Below are 25,733 nucleotides of genomic sequence, written 5' to 3'. Positions count from 1 at the left end.
GAGAGCTTACCCAATTCCCTTCCCTGGTGGTACCCAGTTTGGAATGCACATCACAACCCAAGATAAGGAGTTAAATAACTTGTTTCTCTCTCTGTTGAGACCAGTTGGCATTGTACAGCCTTGGGGAGTGAGAGATAAGCGAGTGGGATCTCCTTCCTGGAAACATGGTGCCAAGGATGAGGGAAGTCACTGTGGGTGCTTCCAGCAAAACCAGCTTCAAGCCACTGGTTTCTTGGTCTTCTTCCTGCCCTCAGGAGACTTCTATGAGGGAAAGTCCTTCTAAGAAGGATAACTAGTCCTCACAGAGGCTCTTACCCAACTGATAGCCCACACAGGAACCCCATAGATCAAAGTCAGCAGGAGTGTGTTCAGAACAGCTGAATACAGACACTAGAGCTGGTGAGGTGAGGGATTAAGAGTGAATGAAGAATTAATATGAAGCTGCTAGCATGCTAGGATTAAAAACAACTGTGGTCTATTCTATCCTCATCTAGGGACTTGCAGCTCAGATCTGCTGTGCTAGAACCTGGCTGAGCAGTCAGCACTGGGACAAACCAGGCAGCAAATGAACTTTGATGCCTTAGGAAAAAAGGGAAATCAAGATAGAAGGAGACCCAGAGAAGCATCTGAAATGCAAATTAGTGCTCCCAAAGCACTGGCTGTGAATGCCTGGCCTAAACCCAAACCAAGCCTGAGCATATCCTGGTTGACTGCTCTATATCCTTGCAGCATCAGAAAAAAAGTTTCAGCCTTTTGGACCCAAAGTGTCTAACAGAACAATAGTAAATACAAGCAGGCATTCTTCAGATGGTTTACAATCAGAAAGGAAGCTCCCTTGTCTGCCCACAACCTGCAGTGTTTCACCACCCCTGTCTACACATGGAAAACTGAAGGTCAAAACATATGAACAGCATGCCTGTGACTATCTTACAAAACTGAGTTGTGAAGCAGAGTCAGAATTCATAGTCCTACCTGCTAAGTTACAGATCCTCCCTGAGGCTGGGAAAGAACCACACCACTTCCCTTTCCCAGTAATGCGGCCACTGGAAATGTGCTTCTGGGAGGCATGGCAGAGATTCTAGGACTTCAAACTGAAGAGGTATGAAGTCTCTACCCCATCTGAACTGGGTCCACAGTGTTGCAGATGTTGAAGACTGTGTAGGTCATCTACTTTGTTCCCTTCTACCATGTGTCAGTCTCTCCGCAGGCTGCTAGTCAAGTTCAAGGGCATGTAGCCTGTGATGGAGGTACTTGGAAATTAACCTTCAGACCTGAGCTCCAGGCTGAGTCACAAAACATTGCAGTCCTGGACTACAGAAAGTTCCTGGCATAAGGAAAGCTCCAAGTCATCTTCCCAGTTGCTGAGAGCTTCTTTATCACCATTTTTCACTCTGGCCCCAAAAGCCACTGTGTGATGGATCAAGTGCTGCAGGGCTTTGTGTTTTCCAAAGGAAAACTTTGGGTTCAGCCCACTGCCTTAAAATCAAATGCTGTTCCAGGATCTCACTGGAAAAGAATCCTTGAAAATCCACAGATCAAGTCTCAGGCTAAAATGGAAGGTGGAGGCTACGCAGATATTGACATCCATAGTTCCTGACCTCTGGTGAGTTCATATCTCCCCATACCCACCTCCATGCAACCTAGTGATATCTATCTCATGCCTTATTAACTATCTTCACTTCCTGTGCAGCTTTCACCCTGTCAAGTTCAGACCAAACCAGCTACCCAATGCTTGTAAGGTGCTTCTCCTAGAGCACAAAATATAAGTCCAAATCCTGCTTTGCAGGAGGTGGACAATGCATGATCTATGCACTTGCAGGACATGAGGAGCCCATTAACAGCTGTGAACTGACTCACCATGTGATCCCTAGAAAACTGCTTTTACCTGCTGACATGATAAAATGTTGAAGAAGGATCAAGAAGGATAATAACACTCACTCACTTAAAGGGGAATTCAGAACATAACAAACATTTTATGAGACCTGAGCAAGAAGACAAAAGGCAACAGAAGTGCCTGAGCTCTTCTGCCTTTCCAGTGGTCATAAACTGAAGAAGAACCAAAGTGGGACCTGCTCTGTAACACCCATGCCTCCATCAGTGAAGATGCAGAAGGCCCATCTGGAATATTCTGCAGCAACAGCTGTTGCATCCACCCCTTTTGCCTGGTTTTGAAGTACAATCATGCTTAGTTTCCTGCACAGAGCCCAAATCCAGGTGGCCATTTTTCTTACCTGTTGCCCCTTTCCCATCTACCCCCCCAGATGTGTCTGGCATTTCCTAAGGGCAACTGCTGGTGAGGAAGACACATAGACAACCCATCTATCTGCTGCTAATCTCTCCAGCTGACCAGAGACAGACAAACACAAGGGAAATCCCAGGACACCAGAAATCCTGTTGCTACCTCTCTCTATAAAAGGCAATCTTTGCATTTGTCTTGTAATCTGTATTATTCCTTTTTCCCAATCAAAAGGGAGAATAAAGGCCAGTGACAAGTGGTGAGGAATCAATTACAGGGAGAGTGAGCCATACCTTCTGTTGGCTGCCTTTAAGACCAGAGTTGGCATTTCAAAAGAGTGGCACTCACACAAAAAAGCACCAGCTGGGCTGCCAGATAGAGTAGCCCAAGGGATGCCTTTAAATGTTACTTTCTCACAACATGAAAAGGTCTTCTCTCAGCATCCATGAGATTGGGACTTTACTGTCGCATTGAATAGCAGTGTAGATCCAGAACAGTTGGTGCAGGCAGCACTGGGAGGGAGGCAGGGTCTGCAAGGACCAGGGCCATGGGCATAGTCCCTGTAGAGACGGTAGAGATTTCTTCAAGAGATCTCCACGGGGCAGCTGGGTGGGTTAAATGGGGGCTTTTGGGGTGGGGAAAGGCTAATGCACAGCTCAGTTTCTGCAACTCTGTGAAGCAAAAGGAGGACAATGCTGCATGCTGAGAGATGGGGTGCTGTGCCGAGTGCAGCAGAGCTACCCGGGATGGGTAGGGAAGAGTGTTGGGATCTGCAGACAGGAGCTGGGCTCATGGTCTGTGACTCCCTGCTGTGCTTCTTCAGGATTCCTTCTCTAGCATGGGTGAAATCAGGAGATCAACTATACAGAAGAAATCCTTGCTTCAGCCTCAGTTTAGGTTTGGCACCCAACTGGGAATCAGTGCTGAAAGCCCCCATGGAAATTCCCAAGGCATTTCAACTGTAGACAGGATAGACTGAGATAAGAAGAAGAAAGTGAATCGTGGCAAGAGATGTCCAGTAGATAGAAAGGGATATATGGTGTGGAGAGGACTCAGACCTTGTATAGCCTGGCAAAGTCACCTGCAGACCAAATATGAGGGCTAAAACCAGGCCAGTGAGAAAAGAGCTCTTGCATTTCTAACAGGGCCTCCGAGGACTTCCTTAAGTGTTGTTTAGTGTTAATCCCACTGACCACAACCTAAAAGCCCAAAACCTAGTGCAGGCAAATCCCAGGAGTGACAGCAGTCCCCAGGAAGAATCTATTACTGCTCATAATCCCCGCAACAAGCACAGGTCTCTCTCCCTCTCTCATTTAAATGATGTTAATGAACAGCAGTCAGTGTCAGGCTGGAGTGCTCAGTTCAAATGCTGTGGGGGAAAGTTACTGTTCTGAGCGCTAGAAAGCAGAGGGTGGAAAAAGAATCATAGCACAGATAGAGATGGAGAAATAACATCAGCTTGTACTGACTCATAATTTCTAGGAACGTAAGTTGTCTTTGTGCCATGACAGGATGTGTTTACTCTTTCACAGTCTTGAATGGTGCTTCATCCATTAACATATGTGGAGTAAGACAGTTAAAGCCTTTTGGCTCCTTTCCACTCCTGCTTACAGAGAACTTTATCTCTACATGTCTTTAATTGATCTCAGCTTAATGTAGAGGGTCCCCTGGGTCCAGTCACAGGGTCACTGCACAGATCCCTTCCTGCAGCCACTCTTCAAAGCAGGAGGGCTCAACAATAGCAAGAAAATAGAGTTTTGGTCAGAGTTTGGAAAGCACCACTGTCCCACCTCTACTCACGAGGCACCCCCATTGGCTCTAGAGAGGCACTGAGCATGCTCACTGCTGTGCCACAGGCCCACTAATTGCTGTGGGACATGGACCCTCTCTTTCTGCTTCATTATCATGGGGAGGCTGCAGTGAAAGGGATCAGGGGAATCAAAGCTTCCAGTTCCCTCCTGTTGCTGGGACTTTCTAGGGATATAAACAGCAACAATATGGTAAGTTTTGATTGGCGATGTTTCCTCTATAGTGAACCTGTGAAAATTAGTTGTATCTGGCTACAGGGAATTTTCTTGGGATTTTACTGTGGATTTAAAATACCAAAAAGCAAACACATTTCCACCCCTGACCTCTTAACCCATCATCAAATGAGGGTGGGCTTGAAGCAATATCTAATGACATTGCAAAGCCAATTGCACGGATTGACCTATGACCCACTGCTATCTGACCTGTCTGGCGTGCATATGAGTTTTGGGCTGGAGGGAACAGACCAGCAGAGAAGCAACAACATTGTCCTATAAAGAGGAAAAGTGGACATAGGGCTGGACTCCTGTGGGGAGATATGCTGAATAGGGGGACCTGGGGCATGCAGGCAGTGGGGTATATGTAATGGTATGCTTGTGTCTGCCTTGTGATGAGGAATGCAAGTGCTGAGGGGAGGATGGTAAGAAAACTACAGCTACAGCTCCTTCCCTCCAGCAAATCCCCACCTGTCTGTGTACATGGACAGCAGATGGTGATATGGTAGGAGCAAACTTGCAATGGAGCTATGCTTGAGCTCCTTTGCTCATTTGATCCATGGTCTAATTAGAGAAAGTGTTGGCATAGAAAGATGAATAATACTAGACTTCTATCTTTGATACTGTGTGTATGGAACAAAATCCTGTCACCCCTTTTCATGGAAATTCCCTTAGAGGTTGTTTGTGCCACTAACAGGCTTTCAACACAGGGACAACAGGATGTGGTTTAAGGAATTAAAAAAAGGGAGAAAAAAATTCTTCATGCTCCATAACATTGAATTTATGCTATCTCAGAAGAACAAAGGCCCATCCAATATGCAGCCAGAACAGAGCAGAGGAAGGGTACAGAATCTGGCATTTAAAAGACAAGAAGTGGGAGTCCTCAGGCTTTTTGCCAACCTCACATCCGATTCATCACACCATCTTGCTTAATCACAACCCTTCCCTGTATTTAAACATTTTACAGGGGACAACGTGGACAGACTATACCCTTTCCTACAGGACAGGTGAGGTGTCTGACTCTCAGCCCCAAACCCAGCTGTGTTTTCACAGCCTCTGAATGCTGCTGTGGCTAGCAGCTCTGCTGCCATATGCCAGCCCATTGTGCTGTTGTGCTGCACGGCACCTGCCCACGGCCACCACAGGGGTCATCATGACAATTCACAGCAGATCTGACCATGAGATCAGGTGAGGAGCAGGTTCCCCTCCTCCTATTGCCTGCTGAGCCATGTTCCTTCTTGCCTTCAGTTCAGACGCTCAGCCTAGTAGTTACTAGGTCCTCAGTTTCTCCACAGCTCCTGGACACCTCCTGCTCTCTGTAGGCAGATGGAAGTGAGCAGGCAGGATGGCACCTACCATTCTCTCAGCTGGACATGTGCTTGTTTACAGCCCAGTAAAGCAGAAAACAGACAGCACTGTGAGCTAAGTGAGCCTCCAAGCACCCGCTCTCCAGCACTCCTCCCCTTCCCTCAGCAAGCCCAGATGGGAGAGTGTGCACACAGGTCATGGGGACCAGACAGCCTCTCTAGAGCTTGCTCTTCCCAGCCCCAGCTCAGGGGAAATGAATGCTTTCCCAGAAAGGCAGTCATTGACCTACACCCACAGGACTGGGAAGCACCCAGTAATCTCCAGGTCAATGAGGGGAAGGACCTCAGAGTGTGTTCCCTGATTGCTTACTGAGCGGAATGGTGCTTGAGCTGCCTTGCTGGTCTCTTTGCCCACTAATAGCCCCAAATGTGCTGCCAGGCCCCGTTTCTGCATGGTCATGCTCCATTGTGAGATGGAGATCCCCCCCTGGGGTTCCTCCTGCCTTGCTACAGCCCCCTTCATGCTGGTACATGTAGCACATTGCCAGAAGGCTCTGTCTGGATGCAGAGAAGCTCCCATTTACTCTGTGTCCCCTGTGCCATGATAATTCATGCTAACACTCCATCTACTTGCATGACTCTCTCCATATCGAGGATGTGTGATAATTTACAATGTCTGTCTGTCCATACACCTTTCTACACAGAGATTCTTTCTCATGGGATTTCTCACTCTTCAGGAAATACTACCATCCACAAAGGGGAGGAATTTGCATTACAAGAAAAAACATATATTTGTCTGAAATGTCTCCTGTTGTTCAATACTCCAGACTAGCCTCAACAGCTGTTTTTTATCCAGAGATCCTTATAAAGGCTAAGGATGTGCACGCACAGACTTCCCCATCTACGAAGGAGAGGATGTAGTTGTGGAAAGAAGTTCTGGATATTTTGAGCAGAACTCTGTCTCTAGAGACTGAGAACAACTTGTACCACCCCTTATCTAAGGCTTGCCCTTCTGCGGCTAATGAGGATCCCCTATACAAAAAAACCACACAGGACGTAGCCTGCCTGAAGTCACAGAGCAGGATGAGATATATCCTGGTCTAAATGCAGTTGAGCTGCTCCACTTCTGTCCATCCAAGCCATAAGAAAGGAGTTAGGGCCTTTCCATCGCCACTGCTTCTACTAGAACTAGTGAGTTCGACCTTGCCTTTTGGGAGCCCTCCAAGCAAGCCTGCTAGAAAGCAATCTATGGAAAGGCAGAGCAGGCAGAAATGGACTATTCCCAGACAGCAGTTGCATTCCTTGCTGAGCCTGAATAGATAAATTAGACAGTTGGATCAAATCCTTGGTTTTGTCTGTTTAACAGGAAAAAAACACCACCACCTCATCAGTGAAGTTCTGATGGGAGAGAAGATGTAATAAAGGTACAAAGTGTCAGATGAGGGAAAGCTGGCTGTAGTTAGAAGAAGGAAATGTGATTTCAGCAGAGCAAGGGAAAAGGGTGATTCAGGGGTAAGTTCAGAGTTGGTCACTTGTCAGGGCCATGGCTGCATATGAGCCCAGCACTGACTCTGAAGGGGACCTGGGTGCTCGGCACCAAATGGATGTTGCTTTCATTTCTCTGGTGCAGTTCCTGGCCAGCAGATTGGGATGTGCTGGTGGGAACCCACCAACCCAACCCACAAAGCCTTGACTCCTCCAGTGCAAGGTGGGCAGCTTCTGTGGGCAGAACAGCAGCCCAGTCCTGCTGCTTTTATTATGGCCTTAATCCTCCCAAACATGGCACCATCTTACCCTTAATTTAATGAGCAGTTGTGTGACTATTTCTGCACCACTTCTGGTGGGTACATGGGACAGGGGGACAGAAGGCATGTGAATTAGCCTTTATGGGGCATGTGATGGGGAAGTAGGGCTGGCCCAAGCTTCAGCTGACAGCAAATCACAGGAGCTTGGTATGTCCAGACAGGGCTCCAAAGGAAGCCCAGAAAGTCATTTGGTGAGGTCAGACTCCTGTTTGTTCTGAGAAGGAAGACAGCCAGTGTTGGTCTTTGTCAGACACACTAAACTCTCTCTTCTGAACTGGAAGCCTGCATCACTCATCAGTCTCCTAAAGTTGAGTGGTGCAGATTAAAGCATATAAATTAATCTCAGAGTCCAGAATGGGTCATCTGGATTATGGCCCTACAGAGGTTAGATGCCAGACCATGATTTCACATGACAAAGACCAAGTCCAAGGCCTGAGACCTACTCTGGTGAAGCAGCTGTGAAGAAGAGCTTCCATAGGCAGATATGCTGGCCAGTCCTCAGGCAGGATCTTGCTCTGTGCCTCAGGCAAGTGAGCTGCAGCAGCCCATCTTTCTTCCCTTCCAGTGTTTTTTGGAATCAAGCAGTCTGAAGGCAGCCATACAGCTCCTTCCTTCCTGTTGCTGTACCTGGTAGTCCCCGGAAGAGCTGGGTTCTACCTTAGGGAGAAGAGACCAGACTAGAAGAAACGGGGAGTATGAGGAATGTAGCAAGGAGACCATGTGTAGGCAACCTTTCCCACCAGTTTTGCAAACTCAGGAAGCAGAGTGAACCATAGTTGCTGCGAGGTCTGCTTGCTCCTTGTTCATCCTCTATTTTGTGACATGCCCAGATGCCTCCAGGCAAATGCTCTCTCTTCTCCCAGCTTTGATAAGGGACCCTTTAATCTTTGCCACCAGAGACAGCTGGGTCCTTTGCTCAATTCATGCGCTCAGCTCTCAGACTGAGAACACACACTGTCTCAGCTCTCTTGGATGAGCTGAAACAGAAGTCTGCTTCATAGACACTGCCAGGTTTAAAAGAGCACAACAGCCAGACAGAGGGTATCTGCCTGCCACCCTTCTGTGGGCAGGCATTGCAAAAAACTCAAGACAGAGAGAAGGAAGCCTACCAGAGCTCCCAAAATACAAGTGGTGTGTGTAGGAGGGTCCCCAACAAAAACCTTGTAGAAGCAGATGTGCTTTTGCTGAGGAAGATTTTGCCTGCCTCTTCCCTATTCCTATTAACAACGTATTACCCCATCATCACACAGCCTGTGGTCTCTCAGTCCTGGGAGCCAAGCACAGGGCAGCTGCACAGCTGCAGGGCTTGGAGCAGATGGGCTGTTTTAGTGTGATGCTGAAACCAGCAGGAATGAGCAGCTGAGATCATACATTCTTCATAGAATCACAGAATGGCTAGGGTTGGAAGGGACCTTAAAGATCATCTAGCTCCTACCCCCCTGCATGGTCAGGGGAACCTTCCACTAGACCACCTTGCTCAAAGCCAAAATTCTTCCTGTTGAACTGAAGACACTATTCAATACTTGTTCTCTGGACTCCTCCTCTGTCTGACCCAAGGAGATGTGAGAGGTGAGTGTTTCAGGCCTGGGAAACAGTTTACTTCAGAAGCCTGTTAGGCTGTGTTCCTAGCTTTGAGGCAGGATGCGTTATAGGAAGAGACTCCATTCCCATCTCATGCATGGCTGTACTTTCACCAGAAAACTTCAGGGGACTGGTTGAGACAGCAAGACTCCCAACATGGATCTGCAAAAGCCTTCAATTCAAGTACTGGGGTGTCTGTCATCCCCGCACAGCTCTCTTTGGAAGAGGAAGTCACTCCTGGAAGTCATGGTGATGACTAACACTTGTTGAGTATTTTTTTATTTTCTGGGAAGCATTTCAACACGTTACAAAATCTTGTCTTGTTGACGTTCAAGAACAGATTATGAAGTCTGCACAAGAACTGCAAGATAATTATGCACTCTGGCTCCTCAGCCTTTATTCTTTCAGACCACCCAGGGGGGTCTCCATATGTGCACCTGGAATGACCAACTTCAAGTCTCCACTTGTACAGCTATGCCACTGATAAACTAGTTAATGGCCCATGGAAAGAAGAGTTACTTGGGAGTGCTAAAGAAGTAGCTGGATACACACTGAGAGCTCCCTTTCCTCCTAAGTGTCTCTTAAGTTTTGTATCTAGCAATTTCAGGGTCTGAATAATTGATGCAACACCTGATGCCTGAGGAGACAATGAGGTTGCAGTACATCCTTACAGCCACTCAGCTTTGCACAAGACTGCTGCTGCTGCTGCGAGCTAAGTCTGTATGGAAAGACACTCTACGGAGAGCCTGGAGGAAGGGAGGGGGAGATCATAGCAGCTTCCCACCAGACTCAAACAACAGTGACTCAAACATGACCTATGGGGATTCAGGGCATCTGCAGATGAATTGGTGTCAGCAACCTGTACCCCTGACAACCTTTCCAACAAATTCTGAAGCAGGAATGTGGTCAGATCATGACTGGTAAGACAGAAGAAGATACTTTTGAAGAAAGCAAATTTTCAGTGGCTATCTCTATTGGGAACTTCATTCAGTGATGCACTTTTAGTGAGGGGCAAGGAAAGGTGATGATCAGTGCCCCCAGATTCAAGGTACTAAGCAGAATGCCTGCATCAACATGAAGACATGTTATTTGTGGAATAAAAATGACATACAGCAGATCTACATCTGAATACCTTTCCCTCCTCTCCACGTCTTCTTCAGCTTTACATGTCAAGCTCTTTGTCTTAGGGATGGTTCATTCCCACATCTGCAAGCCATGTCAAGGTTGGTACTCTGTGTAAGTAAACATCCAATGAAGGTGTAGACACGTATTGGGCTCCAGCAAGAGTAACTAAAGGGAGTTCTCTGTCCTTGATTATACAGGAAGTTAGATTAGATGATGTATTGGTCCCATCTGGTCTTAATAATCTTTAAATCTATGGCTCTAATCCAAAGTTTGCTGAAGTCTTTAGAAAAACAATGACTTCAGTGGTCTCTGGTTTGGAGGCATTGTATTGAACCTACAGAGCTTGAATGACATTTTACAAATATGTGCTTATCTTGCCAGGTATTTATAATTCTTACTCATGCTGATGGTATTTGACTAACTTCCTCAAAGAATAAGCAGATACTACTAGAAGAGACCCCAGTCTATCCAAAGTGTCCATACGATAGCCCACAGGAAGCTGCTGGATGTCCGCATGAAACATTAGTCAAACACACATCTGCTGATGGATGGATGAATAAAGCCAAGAGCCCATCCAAGTAAGTGGAAAAGAAAGAGTATTAAAAAAATGGAATACATATTCTCATTACAAACTGTTCACTCAACTAACTGCAACTTGTTTTTAAGAGCCTAGAGGGAAGTGAATCATACTCATTAGGAAAACCAGCCTTCTCTCAATCAATACAGTGAAGTAATCTCTACTGTGTAGAGTTACTACAGTAGAAATAATGGCATGTATTGGATGAATGATGCATTTGTATATGAGGCAAACTTTATTATATATCCAACAGAATGCAGCTACCTCCAGAGTGCCACCTGTATAACTGTGTGCAGTAGCAGGGTGCTGCGCTCATAAACAAGGTTTGGGTAGGAACAAGGGGCCACAATGTTAAATCCTACAAAAAGGACATTTTCATGGTTCAAATTTATTTTATGTTGACACAGCTGATACCTATCAATCATAGAATCATAGAAAGTTGTAGGTTGGATGGGACCTTAAAGATCATCTAGTTCCAACCCCCCTGCCACAGGCAGGGACACCTCCCACTAGATCAGGTTGCGCCAAGCCCCATCCAACCTGGCCTTGAACACTTCCAGGGATGGGGCAGCCACAGCATCCCTAGGCAACCTGTTCCAGTGTCTCATTACCCTCACAGTAAATAATTTCTTTCTAATATATTCTCTAAATCTACCTTCTTCCAGTTTGAAACCATTATCCTCATCCTACTGCTACACGCCCTTGTAAAATGTCCCTCTCCAGCTTTCCTTTAGGCCCCTTCAGATACTGGAAGGCAAATATAAGGTCTCCCTGGGGCCTTCTCTTCTTGCAGGCTGAACAAACCCAACTCTCTCAGCCTGTCGTCATATGAGACAGCTGTCTTAATCTGTGTGACCTGACAGCTCTGAGAGAGAGAAGAAAGAGCAGAGAGAGGAGAGAGAGGAGAGGGAAGAGAGAGGGGAAAGAGAGGGTAGAGAGAGGGAAGAGAGAGGGAAGAGAGAGAGGGGAGAGAGAGAGAGGGGAAAGAGAGGGGAAAGCTCACTTGAAAGGGACCTACAAACATAATCTATTCCAATTGCCTGACCACTTTGATCACCTGTTGCATTGTGTGATCACCCTCTCATGAAATAAATGTTTCCTAATACCTAATTTAATCCTCCCTGATGCAGCTTTGAACCATTCCCAAGCATCCTGTCACTGGATACCACACAGAAGAACTCAAAACCTCTATGTCCTCCTCAGGAAGGTGTAGAGAGCAGTGAGTAGTTTATCATTTCAGTGGAAGTTTCCCATCCTGATTATACATAAGCTAGACTTAGCTGAGGTGGTCAGATAAGGTCTGTGTCAGCATTACACTGGAACAACAGCACCTTTATCTCTCCATGAGTTTCACAGATGCTGGACACATACCAGAAAACAAGCCTGTGCTCTGATTTCTGGGAGAGGAACTGACCAAGGTAAGACCATGACACTGTAGTTGCAGAAAGGAGGCTCAAAGTGCAAAAACTGCAAGTCAAGAGCAGGATCTTCAGACACCGGATTCAGTCAGGCCCTGCTCCTGAAGCCCAGTTCTTGCCAGTTTCATTACAGGAAGCATCTGAACAGTCCCATCTTGGGAGGTACTCCAGGAAAAAGAGAGGTCTTTGCCTTGTCCTCTCTCTGAGGCCAAATCTCATCATAAGCCTGTATGCAGTAACTGCTGCTATTAAGAACAAAGAAAACATAGTTTGAAAAAGGTCTACCAGTGAGCTCACAAATCAGAAGGAGGCTACAAAAATGCTGCTTGGATACATCCTACAACAGCACTTACGTAGGTACCCCTGTGAGGAAGTAAACTCTGCCCCGAATGCTTTCCCCATGAGCACAGTGACTGGCTCATGAGATCAGGAGCTATAGCATCAACAATCACTGTGTACCATGGGGATCACAATGGCCACATAAAAAGCTAAATCCACTGGGGCTGTAATTCCTTCTTCCCTCTCCACAACATCTGTCCTGCAGCCTGACCATGAAGGCATCTCTTGCTGCAGGATCTGCATGAGCATCAAGCAGCAGGAAGGAAGGAGGTTGTGAAGATCATAACTTGGGTATTGCTGCGCTGGGAGATGTGAGAGAGAGGTGGTTGGGGACTGCAGTGAGAGCAGTCCTCTGGGGACACTGTCCCCACAAAGCATCCCCCTCCCAGGCAGCCCCTGGGAAAGGAGAAAGTGGAGTCTGATGGCTGACACAGGCACTTGAAGATCTGCTGCCAGGTGTGATGCTGACTCACCAAGCCAGCTTGACAAAGAGCCTTTTTGAACTTGGCAACTGGTCACTGCGTGCCGTGGGTGGCTTCCTCTCCTGAAGCAAGCAATTCCTTGTTTGATGTATCTCCACCTGCCACAAGCAAGACACCCTTGTTCTTGAATGCCTGGTGGAAATGGGGTTGCTTTCCTTTCCCTCCCCCTGATTTTTGTGTTTGGGCTGGCAGGATCACAGGGCAATACAAATGCTTGCCCTAAAATGGGTCAGGGGAAGGAAAACCGAAGACCAAACAACCCCAGAGCAGGAATTGCCTCCAGGGAGCTCCCCTTCACTCTGCTCTCTCATCGGCTGAGAGATATTCAACATCACCCTGCTCTGCTAGTCACTGAATATTTTATACCATGGCTACAAACGCTCCATTTGTATTCTGTTTCTCTCTTTCGTCATATCTATTATAAACGAGTAGTGTCTGGGAACTCTCCCAGGGAAGATTTGCCTGGATAGCTATGGATATTTTATAGTCAAATTGCGAGAGCAAACCAGCTTTCAAGTTCTGTAGAGGGGGAAAAAAAGTAATAAAAGGGTTATTAAAAAAATAAATAAATGTCGGGATTTTATACGGCTTCTTTTCATAGTGACTGAGCTTCAGTTTGCTCCACGAGGGAGCTGGAGCTGCTAGGAGAGGCTTGGGCTGGGACATGCCCTCTTGCTGGCACTGTCTGCCAACAGGAGCAATCTGATACACTCTCGCTAAGTGCTATGGCTGTCTCAGCAGAGCTGGCATCTGGCTTGGCAGCGTCTACAGGCATCAGGGAGGCAAGACATGGCTCAGGGTTGTAGCCACCCCATCTTTACCTTCATATTGTTCTGTCTCCTCATTTGACAGGAGAAGTCCTAGCAAGGAGCCAAATATCTGAGAGGGGATACTCTCCTCCAACCCAGGGCTGAAGGAGAAGAGCTGAAGAAACTTGCTTTGCCCTCAGGCAGGCTTCCACTTCCCCAGGGGACTCTGAGAGGACTTCAGCCACCAAGGGCATTGAGCCTGGTACCATCTGAACAAGATAAAGCTTTCTGGCAGGGTTTCACAACCTGTGCACAAGCAAAACCAGCCAGGGAGTAACCAACGTGCATTAGAAATGTAGATCAAGCCATTAGACTGGCTGGTGAGACAGAGTGTGTCCCAAATGCAGGTTTGCTTGTGCATGTGCAGGGATGAGGACACCTATGTTGTGATTGGCCCTGAAAGGAACTCCAGAGTAGGGAGCGGGTACAAGGTACTGGATTTCAGTTTGCAGACAGAAACACTATAGGTTAGCTAGACTAAGGCACATATGCCACAGGCCAAGAGAAAAAGAATGTTTTTTTCATTTCTTACTTTTTCATTCTCTATCTAGTCAGCCTAATTTAAAAATAATTTACTCAGCTAAGTAGCACTCACCCTGCAAATCATCATATGGCATTAGAGTCTATCCAGACAAATTTATCAGCCCCTTTGTGCAAGTAGAGGAAAACGGGGAGCAGGCAAGGGGCAGTAACATTGAGTATGAAGGGAAAAATCAACAGATATAAAAGGCATCTGAAGCTGTAGAATCGAAAGTGGCACTCAGTGGCTTTTTTAGGTCTTGGGAGTCACTGTTCTGCTCTGGACAATTTGTGGGTGGAGTAAATGAATAGAGAGTTAAAATGTGGAAAGCCAAAAAACTGTAATGAACTTATTCGCTGGCATGTCCAGTCCATCCCATTTCCAGACAGACCACCACATGAGAGCTGGAAAACAGAGTCCTCTTCCAAAAGTAAGCAAAAGCTGATGGGCTTTTTCTTTCCCCATGAAATAAACATGTATCTATAACACATAGGTGTATTCCTAAAGGAAATTTAGCAAGAGAGGCCTCCTCCCTCTACGTCTTCTACCTTGTCAGTCTCCCACCTGTCTGGCCCACCCTTTATTGCAGTCACAAAGAATGAGATCCCCTTCAAAGCCTCCAGGAGAAGACGCGCAGGAATTGGGCAGCAAGGCTGGCTGACAACTGCAGGGAAGGAGGGAGGTTGCCAGCCAGCATTAACAGCTGTGCTACATCAGCTGGGCAAGACCAGCAGGTCCAGGAAAACCTGGTGTGAACCAACACTGACAGTGCTCTGCATGAACAACCTGCCACGGCCAGCACGAAGACAGCACGGAGCAGCCTGTCTGCAGGGGGAATGAAGGTGCATGCAAGCACTTCTGACCTATCAAAACTCTGAGTGCAGGCAGCAAATATGAGCCTTCAGAGCAAAGAAAGAGATGGAGACCTGTTCAGTCAACCACAGCCCAGCCCTTACCCCCCAGTACCCATGCGGTCAGGGGTTCAGCCTCATCCCCACTGAGAGAAGGAGATCCCAGATTTTGCAGCTTAACCCTTCTGCCGTGCTACACATGGGCAGAGACATGATGGCTGGACTCAGGAGCATGTTTCTTCCCAGTGACATCAACTGTGCCAAGGCAGAGAGCTGTTAATTAACCTCGTTTATTGAAGGGCGGACACATTCCTGCCTGGGCCCCGATTTTTCAGTCAGGCTCCAGTCCAGCAGGTGATTAATAACCCACCGTGCTGTGGGGAAGAGTGCATCTATTATTCAAATTAATGAAATTATAATCAAGAGGTGACAAATTAGCAATTGCTCCTTGACTGGATATGGAAACTCATTAGTGTGCCAGGCGCTTCTGGGGCACTCGCTGCACTCATGGGCTTATTGTTAGAGAGGAGGGAGTCAGGGGAGCAGACAGGCACTTGGCACAGCTGAGGGAACATGCATCCTGCCCACCCAAAAATAACTGCAGCCAGTAAAGAGCCCTCTGGCCCCACAAACCCCCTCTACCTCCATCCCCTCTCCAACAGACAGACTCTTCATCTGGTGTCCTGCTGCCTGGAGCAATGTGGCTGTGGCTGTGAGCAGAGAAATGTGTGCACGTGGGTACAGTGCTCTTTTTGGGGGTGTGTGGGAGAGACCCTTATGCTAGAGGAGGAGCAAGACAGAAGAGAAAGAGTGATGGCTGACTGTACAACACTGCTCTGAGGATGGGCTGCAGCAGCCTCACAACCCTGACACAGCTGGGGTGTGGGTAAGGGACAAGTATCTGAAAGCAACTGCCCACCCTGGAGCTTTGAGCAGTGAAGTAGGACTAAAGAATGGCTGGCTGCAGGCACGGCTGGTTGAACTGAGACTGGAGATCTTCCCTGGCAGCCCACACTGGGCTGGGATTACCCTTCCCCAGATGGTACTCACCGATGTGCTTCCCATACATGTGGTAGTAGAAGGAGACACAGTAATACTTGGCAGTAATGTTGTAGAGGGGGCTGATGAGCCGGGCCTTGTCTCCTGTCACTCGGGGCCGGGACGCCTCGATGAACATGTAATAACCTACAGAACGAGAGGGAAAGGTGGGGAAAGGCAGAGTGGGCTGCGTCTCCCTCCCAGCAGCTGGTGGGATGCCAGAGGCTGGGAGACCACTCCTCCTCTGAGAGACATGGCCTTGCTCTTCCCATCTGCTCTACACCCACTCTGATCCCAGCTAGAGACACTTGCAGGATGCCTGCAGTGCCTCCTCTGTCTCTGCAGTATTTAGGGGAGAGCAGGAGCATCAGCAGACCTGCTGTGGGTGCAGGCAGCAGCTGAGTCCCTGGACATGTACACATTTACATCTGCCTGGGTGCAAAATGAGCCTTCATTCTGCAGGAGACCCAGAGCTGACTGTACTGTGAAAGGAGAAAACCAGAAAGAGAAGGAAGAGACAATTCTGGCCTAATTTCCCTGCTTCAAGCAGAGGGAGAGAGGATTTGGTATATCTGGCCTAAACAATATTGTTATCTAAAGAGAACAATACCAAAGTAGTTGTTAACAACCCAGGGAGGAACAGATTAGCTACTGAATTTGTTGGGATCATTTTCAATGCTCAATCAGGCTGGTGCACTGAACACTAATGGGAAAAACCATTTCCTTAGCTGGCCATTGGAAGCTTCCCCTTTTTTTCTGAGTTCAAAGATTTGTGCTTGCATACAAATTTACTCTCTTCATTAGAGAAAGAAGAAAGTAATATCCAGCTAAAATGGGGGTATATGCTCCATGCACAGCTCATGTGAGCAATACACACCATCAGTCTCCTCCAGCTAGAGGTGAGGCACTTGCTGCCACCCTGCAGGCAGCTCCCTCCCCTCATGCTCCTGCTTGGTACTAAGGAGATCCGTTTGCCTCCCTGAGACCTTCTTTGAGTAAACAGCTGGCTAAAAACAGCAAGTCCATTCCTAGGTGTTAGTGATGTTCTCCTATTTGTTTATCATTTTTTTACTTCAAAACAAGCATCAAATGGGACAAGGGCATTATGCAGCAAGCAATTAGCTGGTACCAAGAACTGATGCTCACACTATTCCCTTAAACAAAGTCGTGGGCGTTTTAATTGTGTATTTAATGCCAATCAGTAACATGCAAATTAACTGCCTGCTCTCTGCACTCGGTGGGGAGGAGAAGTGTGTTGTGCAGAAAGCAGATCAGCGCTCCGCCAGCTCCCAGAGCCACAGGACTCCTGACAAGCCAAAGGAAACCCAGACGTGTGCCTACCCTCCGGCGTACCGCTGATGTCCATGGGGGGCCCCGTGTTGACGGTGCGCTTGGGATTCTGGGTCAGGGCGTTCTGCCGAGTCCAGTCAAAGTTGTCCATCTTGTCTTGCACGAAGCCACAGATCTTCTCGTCCTCAAAGCGGCAGGTGTTATCTGTGGGAAGGGAAGGGGTTGGTCAGCTGCAGCTTTTCAAATCTCCTCCCCAAGGCTGCCCGGGTGCTTGCAGTGAGTTGCACAGCACTGCTGCACCACCCCTGTGGCTCTGCATCAGGCTGAGGACAGACAGGCAGTCCCTGACCTCAGGAGGAGGCTGACAAGAATATATCTGTGATTAGCATGATTATGGAAGGGTTAATCTGGGTTGATGGATGTGATGGTCTGATGAAATGGAAGAAGGCTATTAGGACTAAAAAGAAAGAAAGATTCTGCTGGGAGGTCTGAGCGGACAAATGTAGAGGAGGGTAAAAAAGAGCACTGAGGGTAAACAGGCCACAGGGGCTTTTAAACCAGAACAACTTGATGGTAGAATAATTTCCCCAGGAGAAAGGAAAAAGCACCAGTAGATGACCCCACTTTGGGATATATATTAAAGTAAACTATGACACACATGAAAAAAAACAGATGTGGAGAAGAGGTCAGCTCAATACTACAAATGTGTTGTTTAGCTAGAGTACATCCAATTTATACCAGCTAAAAGGTCCATTTGATATTGCAGCTTATGCCCTTTCCCCTAACAAAATAAGTGGTGTAGGTAAAAGATTTTTATGTAGGATCAACCATATGTGCAATAGGGCTTGGTTTTATTACTACCACAGGACAGTCACACCCTACAGCAATATTGTAAGACAGGTGAAAAATCTTGTACAGACATAACCCAATATGGACTTGCAGAGATTGGAATTAATTGAACTTGACCAGGCTGAGGACAGTAACCTTTGTGGTAAAAAGGTAGCTCCTGAGCCACAAAAACAAAGGCTAAGAACCAGCTTTGAGCTGCTGACACAGTAGGAGAGGGATGGAGGAAAAAGGCAGAAAAGAAAGAGAAAACAGATCCAAGGCCAAATTTGGAAATTGTTTTGTGTTCTGAAAGGTCCCTGGGCAGAAACCAAAGCTGAAGAATGGGCTGAGAGTGGGATCTCAGACCTCAGCAGCAGTGCAGACACAGTAAGCATGGATCTCCTTCACTTTTGCCTTTATACAAGAGCAAGGAGTTGTGCTGTGAAATGGAAAGATAAACTATTTTAAACCAACAAAGGAAGACATACAGAAAGGAAAACAAGGCTCTTCCTGAGGGCTTTGTATGTACTAGAAACCTAATCCATGGCATTCTGGTGCAAGAGGCTCAAGTTTTTGGGTTTTATTTCCCACGCTGTTCCTGTTATCATGCCCAAACAAAAAGAAGCCCAAACGCTTACTTGGGCTCATGCATTCCTGTATCTTCAGCAGTGGTTTGCTCTGGTACCTGGGCAGCAGGCTCTCTGTACTAGCATGGATGACTCTGGCAAGACACTTAGGGAAGGGCAGGGTCAGCAACATATGGGCTGGGTGCCAAAGGAAGCTTTCTGCAATGCCAGAGCCAAAAGTTCCAGACAGGGTACATTGTGAAGGTAGGAGCTTCATACATCAACTGGGCACACCTAAATCTGCCATCTTGTACCAGAGAGAAGAGACTACCCATGAAATGAACAGCATCTGAGCTGCTGCACCTCCTGGTTCCTACCCTGCAGCTAAGGCCCTCCCCATGCCCTCCCATTTGGAAATGAAAACAACCATCATCGAAACAGACATCAAAAGCCGTGAGACACCTGCAGGAAAATGGGATCTCCATGCTGTTGTTCCCCCTCTTTCCTGTCTCTCTTTAGCATCCCACCAAAGCCGTGAGAAAAAAGAAGGCATCCTCCTGCTGAGGCACACAAAAAGGTCTTCACCACTGCAGGCTGGGCACTGTGCTGCAAAGCCATAGGGTGGGTTCACAGAGCAGGGCAGCTGGGTCTTCTGTAAGCTCAGTGGGAAATGCTGCTCCTGTAAGCTGAACGAAACCATTGGGAGCTCGGCTGTGCTGGCTGCTTAACTGCTGATTAACCCTGGCTAAGTGCTTTCAGTTCAAGCTGCTCATTTCTAATTAGCATCCTAATCCAAATTAGCCACTGCTCCGAAGTGCCGAGCAGAGGAGGCCACATGGCAGCTGGAGCTGAAGGAGAAGGGAGGAGCAGGGAGCAGATGATGAGGCAGATGCCTGTGGGGTCTGAAGCAGGGCACCTGTGTGGGCTGAGGGGCCCTTCTGTCCTCAGCACAAGGAGATGGAGGGGGAAGATGGTGAGAAAGCAGCTTTTAAGGGTTCTTCCCCAGCCCCTGTGGCTGAGAGGAGGGAGTTTGTGGCTGCATCAGACACACTGGACCATCACTGGTCCTCAGAGGAGGGGCTGGAGGCCAGAAGGTTTTTGATATGGCTGGGTTGGTCTAGCACCCCAGCTTCTCTCCATCGGACAGAAGACAAACGTTTCCATGGCTCTAGCTCACCAGTTGCCAGATGCAGTTAGAAGACACAAGTTTTCTCTTACAATGGCATTATCCTACACAGCAGGATCCACCATGACTGTCCTTTTGCAATGGTTTGCACCTCTGACCTTGTTGAGCAAACAGACTTTCAGAGGAGAAAGATGACATCTTTCTCCAGCACAAAATTCCCTTAGGAGGGAATATCAGATGCTGAAAGCTGTACCAGCCAGGCCAGCCAGGCAACTGAGTGAGAAGGACTAAACCCACAAAGGATGAGGCCCAGAAACCAAAGGAGAGACCCAAGCTCAGACTGAGATCAGATTGAGCTGTGCAAGACAAGAGAACAGAGGACAGAATTCTCAGCTTAGCACCAAGGCCTGGTCATGCCAGCAGATGGACTACTGCGCTTCCTTTGTAAAAAGCCACACACACCCATGGGATAAGACTGCTCAGAGAAGACTTGACAGCTCGAAGAGAGCTCTTTCAGAGCCAAAACAGGTCCCTGACTCCATTCTCTCCTCTCACTCAGATGCAGCTACTTCCAGAAGGCAGTATTTCCAGCAGGGAACATAGAACAGAGAAGGGTCCTATGCACCACAGAGACCACAACATGGTCAGGCTTATGTGGAACCAAATTTGCTGTGCAGGAGTGTATAACCACATCACATTGCCTCTGCTTAGCTCAGGATCTCAAGACGCTTTGCAACAACTAATGAATAAAGCTTTTTCACATGTCTATGAGGTAAAAATGCCTCTTTCTATGTATCTCCTGCACTACATGTGGGGAAGCAGGTGCATAGAAGTATAGAGAGGCATGTTTAAGGTCACAGCAGGCAGTGCCAAAGCTGGAAACACAACCCAAGTGCTCTGACTCTGGGTCCTTTGGTTTAAAAGAAGCCACAGGAAGGCAAAGCTCTGATGTTTCTCTGAGCTAGAAGTGGAGGTGCCCAGAATAACTAAGAGATGTTTGGAGTGGTTTGGGACACTCTGGATAATTATCAGCAAGGCTCACTGGAAGAAACCTGGCAGATCCAGCCCAAAAGAAAATCTTTAAATGACCTGCTGTGTCTCAGAGGCCACAGCAGTGATCTAACTGTTGACCTCAGCTGTGTGAAGCAAACCTTTTTGCAGACTCACAGCATCTGAGTGGCTCAGCACTGCAGCACAAAGGAAGCTTCCTCTTTAAAAATTAAACAGTGGATTTAAATATTGAACACAGAAGTTGTGCTCTGGATTGTTAGAGGCGAGGTGAAGGTGGCAGGGGAGCTGGTTCCTCAAAGGCTGGAGTTAGCACTGTCTTCACCAAACAGATTTCCTTGGCAGACTTTGCAGTGCTGGCAGCTCAAAGTGCAGAGATGTTTGCTCCTGGTTACAGATACCTCCCTTCATTACCAAGGGAGAGACCCTCTTCTGTGCCTATTAGCATTTCTTGTTGCTTTGCCTTCTTGAGAAACAGAATGGAGGTTTTCATTTCAAGTCCTTAGGGGAAGCCATCCCTGCTCCTGAAATTCTGGCTGCTGGATGAATGCAAAAAATAACCTGGTTCTAGCTGCAGACTGTGAGTGAAAAGCAGACAGAGCACACTTGAATGAAATTGCCTTTGTCATTTAGCTGTGGTCTCATGACTGAAACTGTCTTGGAGCAAAAGGGATCACGCCCCGAGCCTCAGGTCTGTTGCAAACCTGCTGCATGATCCACAAACTATCTTCTTCCCTCTGGAGATAAGGTTCCCCATGTAGGAGATGAAGACAATGAAAACTGTATTGTGCCCTCAGAGTGCATTGAGACCTAAGAAACAGCATAGAATCATAGGATCATAGAATGGTTAAGGTTAGAATGAACCTTAAAGGTCATTAGGTTCCAACCTCATGATCCCTGCTTATGGCAGGGACACCTCAAACTAGACCAGGCTGCATGAGGCCTCATCCAACTTGGCCTTGAACACCTCCAGGGAGGGGGCTTCCACAACCTCCCTGGGCAACTTATTCCAGCACCTTACTACCCTCATGGTGAAGAATTTCTTCCTGATGTCTAACGTAAATCTACCCTCTTTCAGTTTAAAAACATTACCCCTTGTCCTATCACTACACACTCTGGTGAAAAGTCCCTCCCCAGCTTTCCTGTAACCCCCTTCAGGTACTGGAAGGCTGCTATAAGGTCTCCTCAGAGACTTCTCTTCTCTAGGCTGAACAGCCCAAACTCCCTCAGCCTGTCTTCATAGCAGAGGTGCTCCAGCCCTTGGATCATCTTTGTGGCTCTTCTCTGGATGCTCCACAACAGCTCCATGTCTTTCCTGTGATGAGGGCTCCAGAGCTGTACACAGTACTCCAGGTGTGGGGAGAATGGAGAAAGGACTTTGGGGTGGTAGTAGATGAGAATGCTGTTGGCCCTCTGGGCTGCGAGCACACACTGGTGGTTCATGTAGAGCTTCTCATCTACTACCACCCCAAAGTCCTTTCTCCATTCTCTGCAGAGCCTGTATTTGTGCCTGAGGTTGCACTGACCCAGGTGCAGGACCTTGCACTTGACCTTGTTGAACTTCATGAGGTTGGCACTGGCTCACCTCTCTAGCCTGTCAGGGTCCCTCTGGATGGCATCCCTTTCCTCTAGGGTGTCAGCTCCTTCACACAGCTTGGTATCATCAGCAAACTTGCTGAGGATACGCTCAATCTCATTGTCCATGTCATCCAACATCTCCAACAGCACTGGTCTCAATGACTCCTGAGAAACACCACTTGTCACTTGCCTCCACTTCAACATTGAACCATTGACCACAACTCTCTGGGTGTGGCCACCCAGCCAATTATCCACTGAGTGGTCCATCTGTCAAATCCATGTCTCATCAGTTTTGAGACCAGGATGCCATGTGGGACAGTGCCAAATGGCTTGCACAAATCCAGGCAGATGATGTCAGTTGCTCTGCCTTTATCCACCATCTCTGTATTGTTTTCATAGAAGGCCACCAAATCGGTCAGGCATGACTTGCCCTTAGTGAAGCCACGTTAGCTGTCACCAATCACCTCCTTATTTTCCATGTGACTCAGCAGATTTTCCAGGAGGATCTGCTCCATGATCTTGCCAGGCACAGAGATGAGTCTGACCAGCCTGTAGTTCCCCAGATCTTCCTTTTTCCTCTTTTTTTTCCCCTAAAAATAGGGGCTATGTTACCTTTTTTTTCCAATCAGCGGGAACCTCACCAGACCACCAAGACCTCTCTAATATGATGGACAGAGGCTTAGCAACTGCATTCACCAGCTCTCTCAGGACCCGTGGATGGACCCCATCAGGTCCCATAAACTTGTGCCCCTTCAGGTTCTATAGATAGTCACGAACCTGTTATCTTACAGTGGGGGATTGCACCATCCAGCTCATTATCTGCCTCCCTGATACTCCACAACCTCCTCACTGTGTTCTGCAGCTCAGCTATCTGCTGTAGGAGGTCATTCACCCGCTCACAGTTTTTGTAGCCTTTTCCATGGTAAGTTTCTAAAACGTTTATAACCAGTAATGGAAGAAAGCTCCATAATGCCAGAACTGGTTGGGTCGTACTGGATTGCCATCTGCTTTAATATCTCCATCTGGGGTGAAGGGATAACATGGCCCAGACAATCCCATCTGCCATCATGATACAAGGAATTGGTGGCAGTCACCTTTTTTCACCTTTGTTACACACATTCCTGAGGAATGGGAACACAGTTGAGGAATCCAACTTCGAACATCAGGTTTGCATCTCATTCCCACATGTTCATACTGGGGCAACAAGCTCAGATTCCTCTTGACTATGAGGTGTTATCAGAGACAGGACACAAAAGGACTAGTCAGTAAGCAATGAGCCAGCATGATCTACAACAATCAGCATCTGGTACTGATCACCACCCACTGTCCTTGTCCATGACCCCAACAAATTTTATCACCACACACAGCCAGACTAGCAGGTACATGAGAAGTAGTATTGGCTGCTCTGGAAGGGCAAGACACACTGGCCAACAGAAAAATGAATAACCAAAACAAACAAACCAGCAATCCCATATGTTTTTAATGACTTCATCACCAAGGTTGCAAGGCTACAGCTGCTAGAACCATGGAAACCAAACTGTTCACTGCTGATGAGCTGGAATAGCTTGCAAGGCAGTACTGCAGGGTTTGGGTTATACAGTGAAGGCTACATCCAAATTAAATTGCAAGGGAGAGGTAAGAAGGACATAACAGATTCCCCAGCACTGGAATTTAGTAATGACATTAAACTTATCAGTTATTCTTAGATATCTTGAAGGTAATACCTTTGAAATAAGATAATTCTAAGACAGCTTTTTAAAGAGAAATTCTGGTTTTTAGAACCAGATTAAATTATTTTTAAGACTTATGGTTATTCTTCCTGCTAGCCTCTAAATATTTGAAATCTTCAATGTCCTTTGTTCACTTCCTCTGCTTTTACTTTGCTTTTGCTTTATAACCCCAGTAACTGGCTCTGTAACCATGCCACATGCATGCCTGCCCCAATGTCATTAACATCTTATTAGTCTGAAAGAGAAAATGCATGAAGAAATAATTGTATTAAGTAACTCTCAAGAGTTTGCAAATTAATCACCATTGTGCATGCCCTTGGATCAGGTTGCCAGAGGCATTAATCATCTAATCTCTGCCTTTCACTTGAGAGATCTCAATGTTTGCTCCCAGAATTTGTCTGGGCAGCCTAGCGTGAGGATACCTTTACAAACCCTTTTCCCTGGAGATGGTGGTAGCAGGGAAAGTGGGAAAATAAGAGGTAGTATCAGGGATTTCTGTGTTACTGGGATGAGAGTCTGGGAACTGAGCTGTGGTCCAGAGACAGAGCTAAGAGCCTTTGGGCTCATATTTCACTGGCAGCAGGTCTGAAAGCAAGGGGCATCTCTGAAATCAGTGTCCTGGGTGCAACTTTAGGCAGTCAGTTGCAAGGCATGAACTCACGAGAAAGACCCTGATGACTGGCCCAGAGGTCCCAATATCCAGCACAGGCTGGGTAACTTGAGAGTTAAGGAGAAACTCTAAGTATCGGGTTTACTGTGTGCAAATACAAGAGTGGCTGAATTATCCAGCACCACAGGCAAATTTCATGCAGTTGTTCTGGTGTCAATCAAGCTGCCAAAGCAACCTCAGGTGAGCAGTCTGAAGGCTCAGTTTACAAAGACCCAAAAGGACTGATACAATTAGTAACAAAGATGGTCTGGCTTTGCTAGTGATTTATATAATGTGAAACCAAGCAGCAGAAGGCCAGGTTTTGTTACTTCCTCCTGTAGGTTGGGATGCTAGCCTCCTCCAGCAAGTACCAAGGGACACATTCTGGAGTGGGTCCCTGGCAATATGCTCAGTGTTTCCTGGCCAGTCTCTATGGAGAATGCTTAAAGAGGATCAGAAGGTGGGGAAAAGCAAAGCAAAGGGAATCATGAAGTAGAGCCAAAAAATCCCTGACTCTATAAGAAGCTCCTGCTCTAAGGCAGAGTATGGTTCACCAAACCATCCTCAGACTGAACTTACAAGAGAGAATGCCTCGTGGCTACCTTAACAAGATAATCCCACATCCTGATTCATGGCTACTGTTGCCTAATCCTGGTTTCTCCTTCCCACTGCTACCCTGCAGTGCAACAGCAGCACTTGTCTAGACATACAATGAGTAATAGATAAAAAAACTGAATGCTGACTCAGCAGCTAGAAACAGGGAGAAAGAAAACGACATGAAACTACCTACTCCCCATGGACCACTAGCAAGTAGTCTGCCCATCTCTGCCCAAGAGCTTTGCCTGGATT

The 25,733-nt window shown here is 47.2% G+C and overlaps 1 protein-coding gene across 1 annotated transcript in view; it reads right to left on the bottom strand.

Moving 5' to 3' along the window:
* Positions 1-25,733, bottom strand: part of MDGA1 (MAM domain containing glycosylphosphatidylinositol anchor 1) — a 147,869-nt gene that overhangs the window by 5,670 nt on the left and 116,466 nt on the right. Inside the window, exons 13-14 of the mRNA XM_051616226.1 lie at positions 17,451-17,603; positions 16,122-16,256 (exon numbers count right to left, since the gene is read on the bottom strand). Of these exons, the coding sequence (XP_051472186.1) occupies positions 16,122-16,256; positions 17,451-17,603 (288 nt within the window). The remainder of the gene's footprint in view (positions 1-16,121; positions 16,257-17,450; positions 17,604-25,733) is intronic.

The sequence above is a fragment of the Apus apus genome, chromosome 3, assembly GCF_020740795.1.
Source record: "Apus apus isolate bApuApu2 chromosome 3, bApuApu2.pri.cur, whole genome shotgun sequence".
NCBI lineage: Eukaryota > Metazoa > Chordata > Aves > Apodiformes > Apodidae > Apus > Apus apus.
The sequence above is the reverse complement of the archived record's forward strand: the minus strand, read 5'-3'. Positions and strand labels throughout refer to the sequence as shown.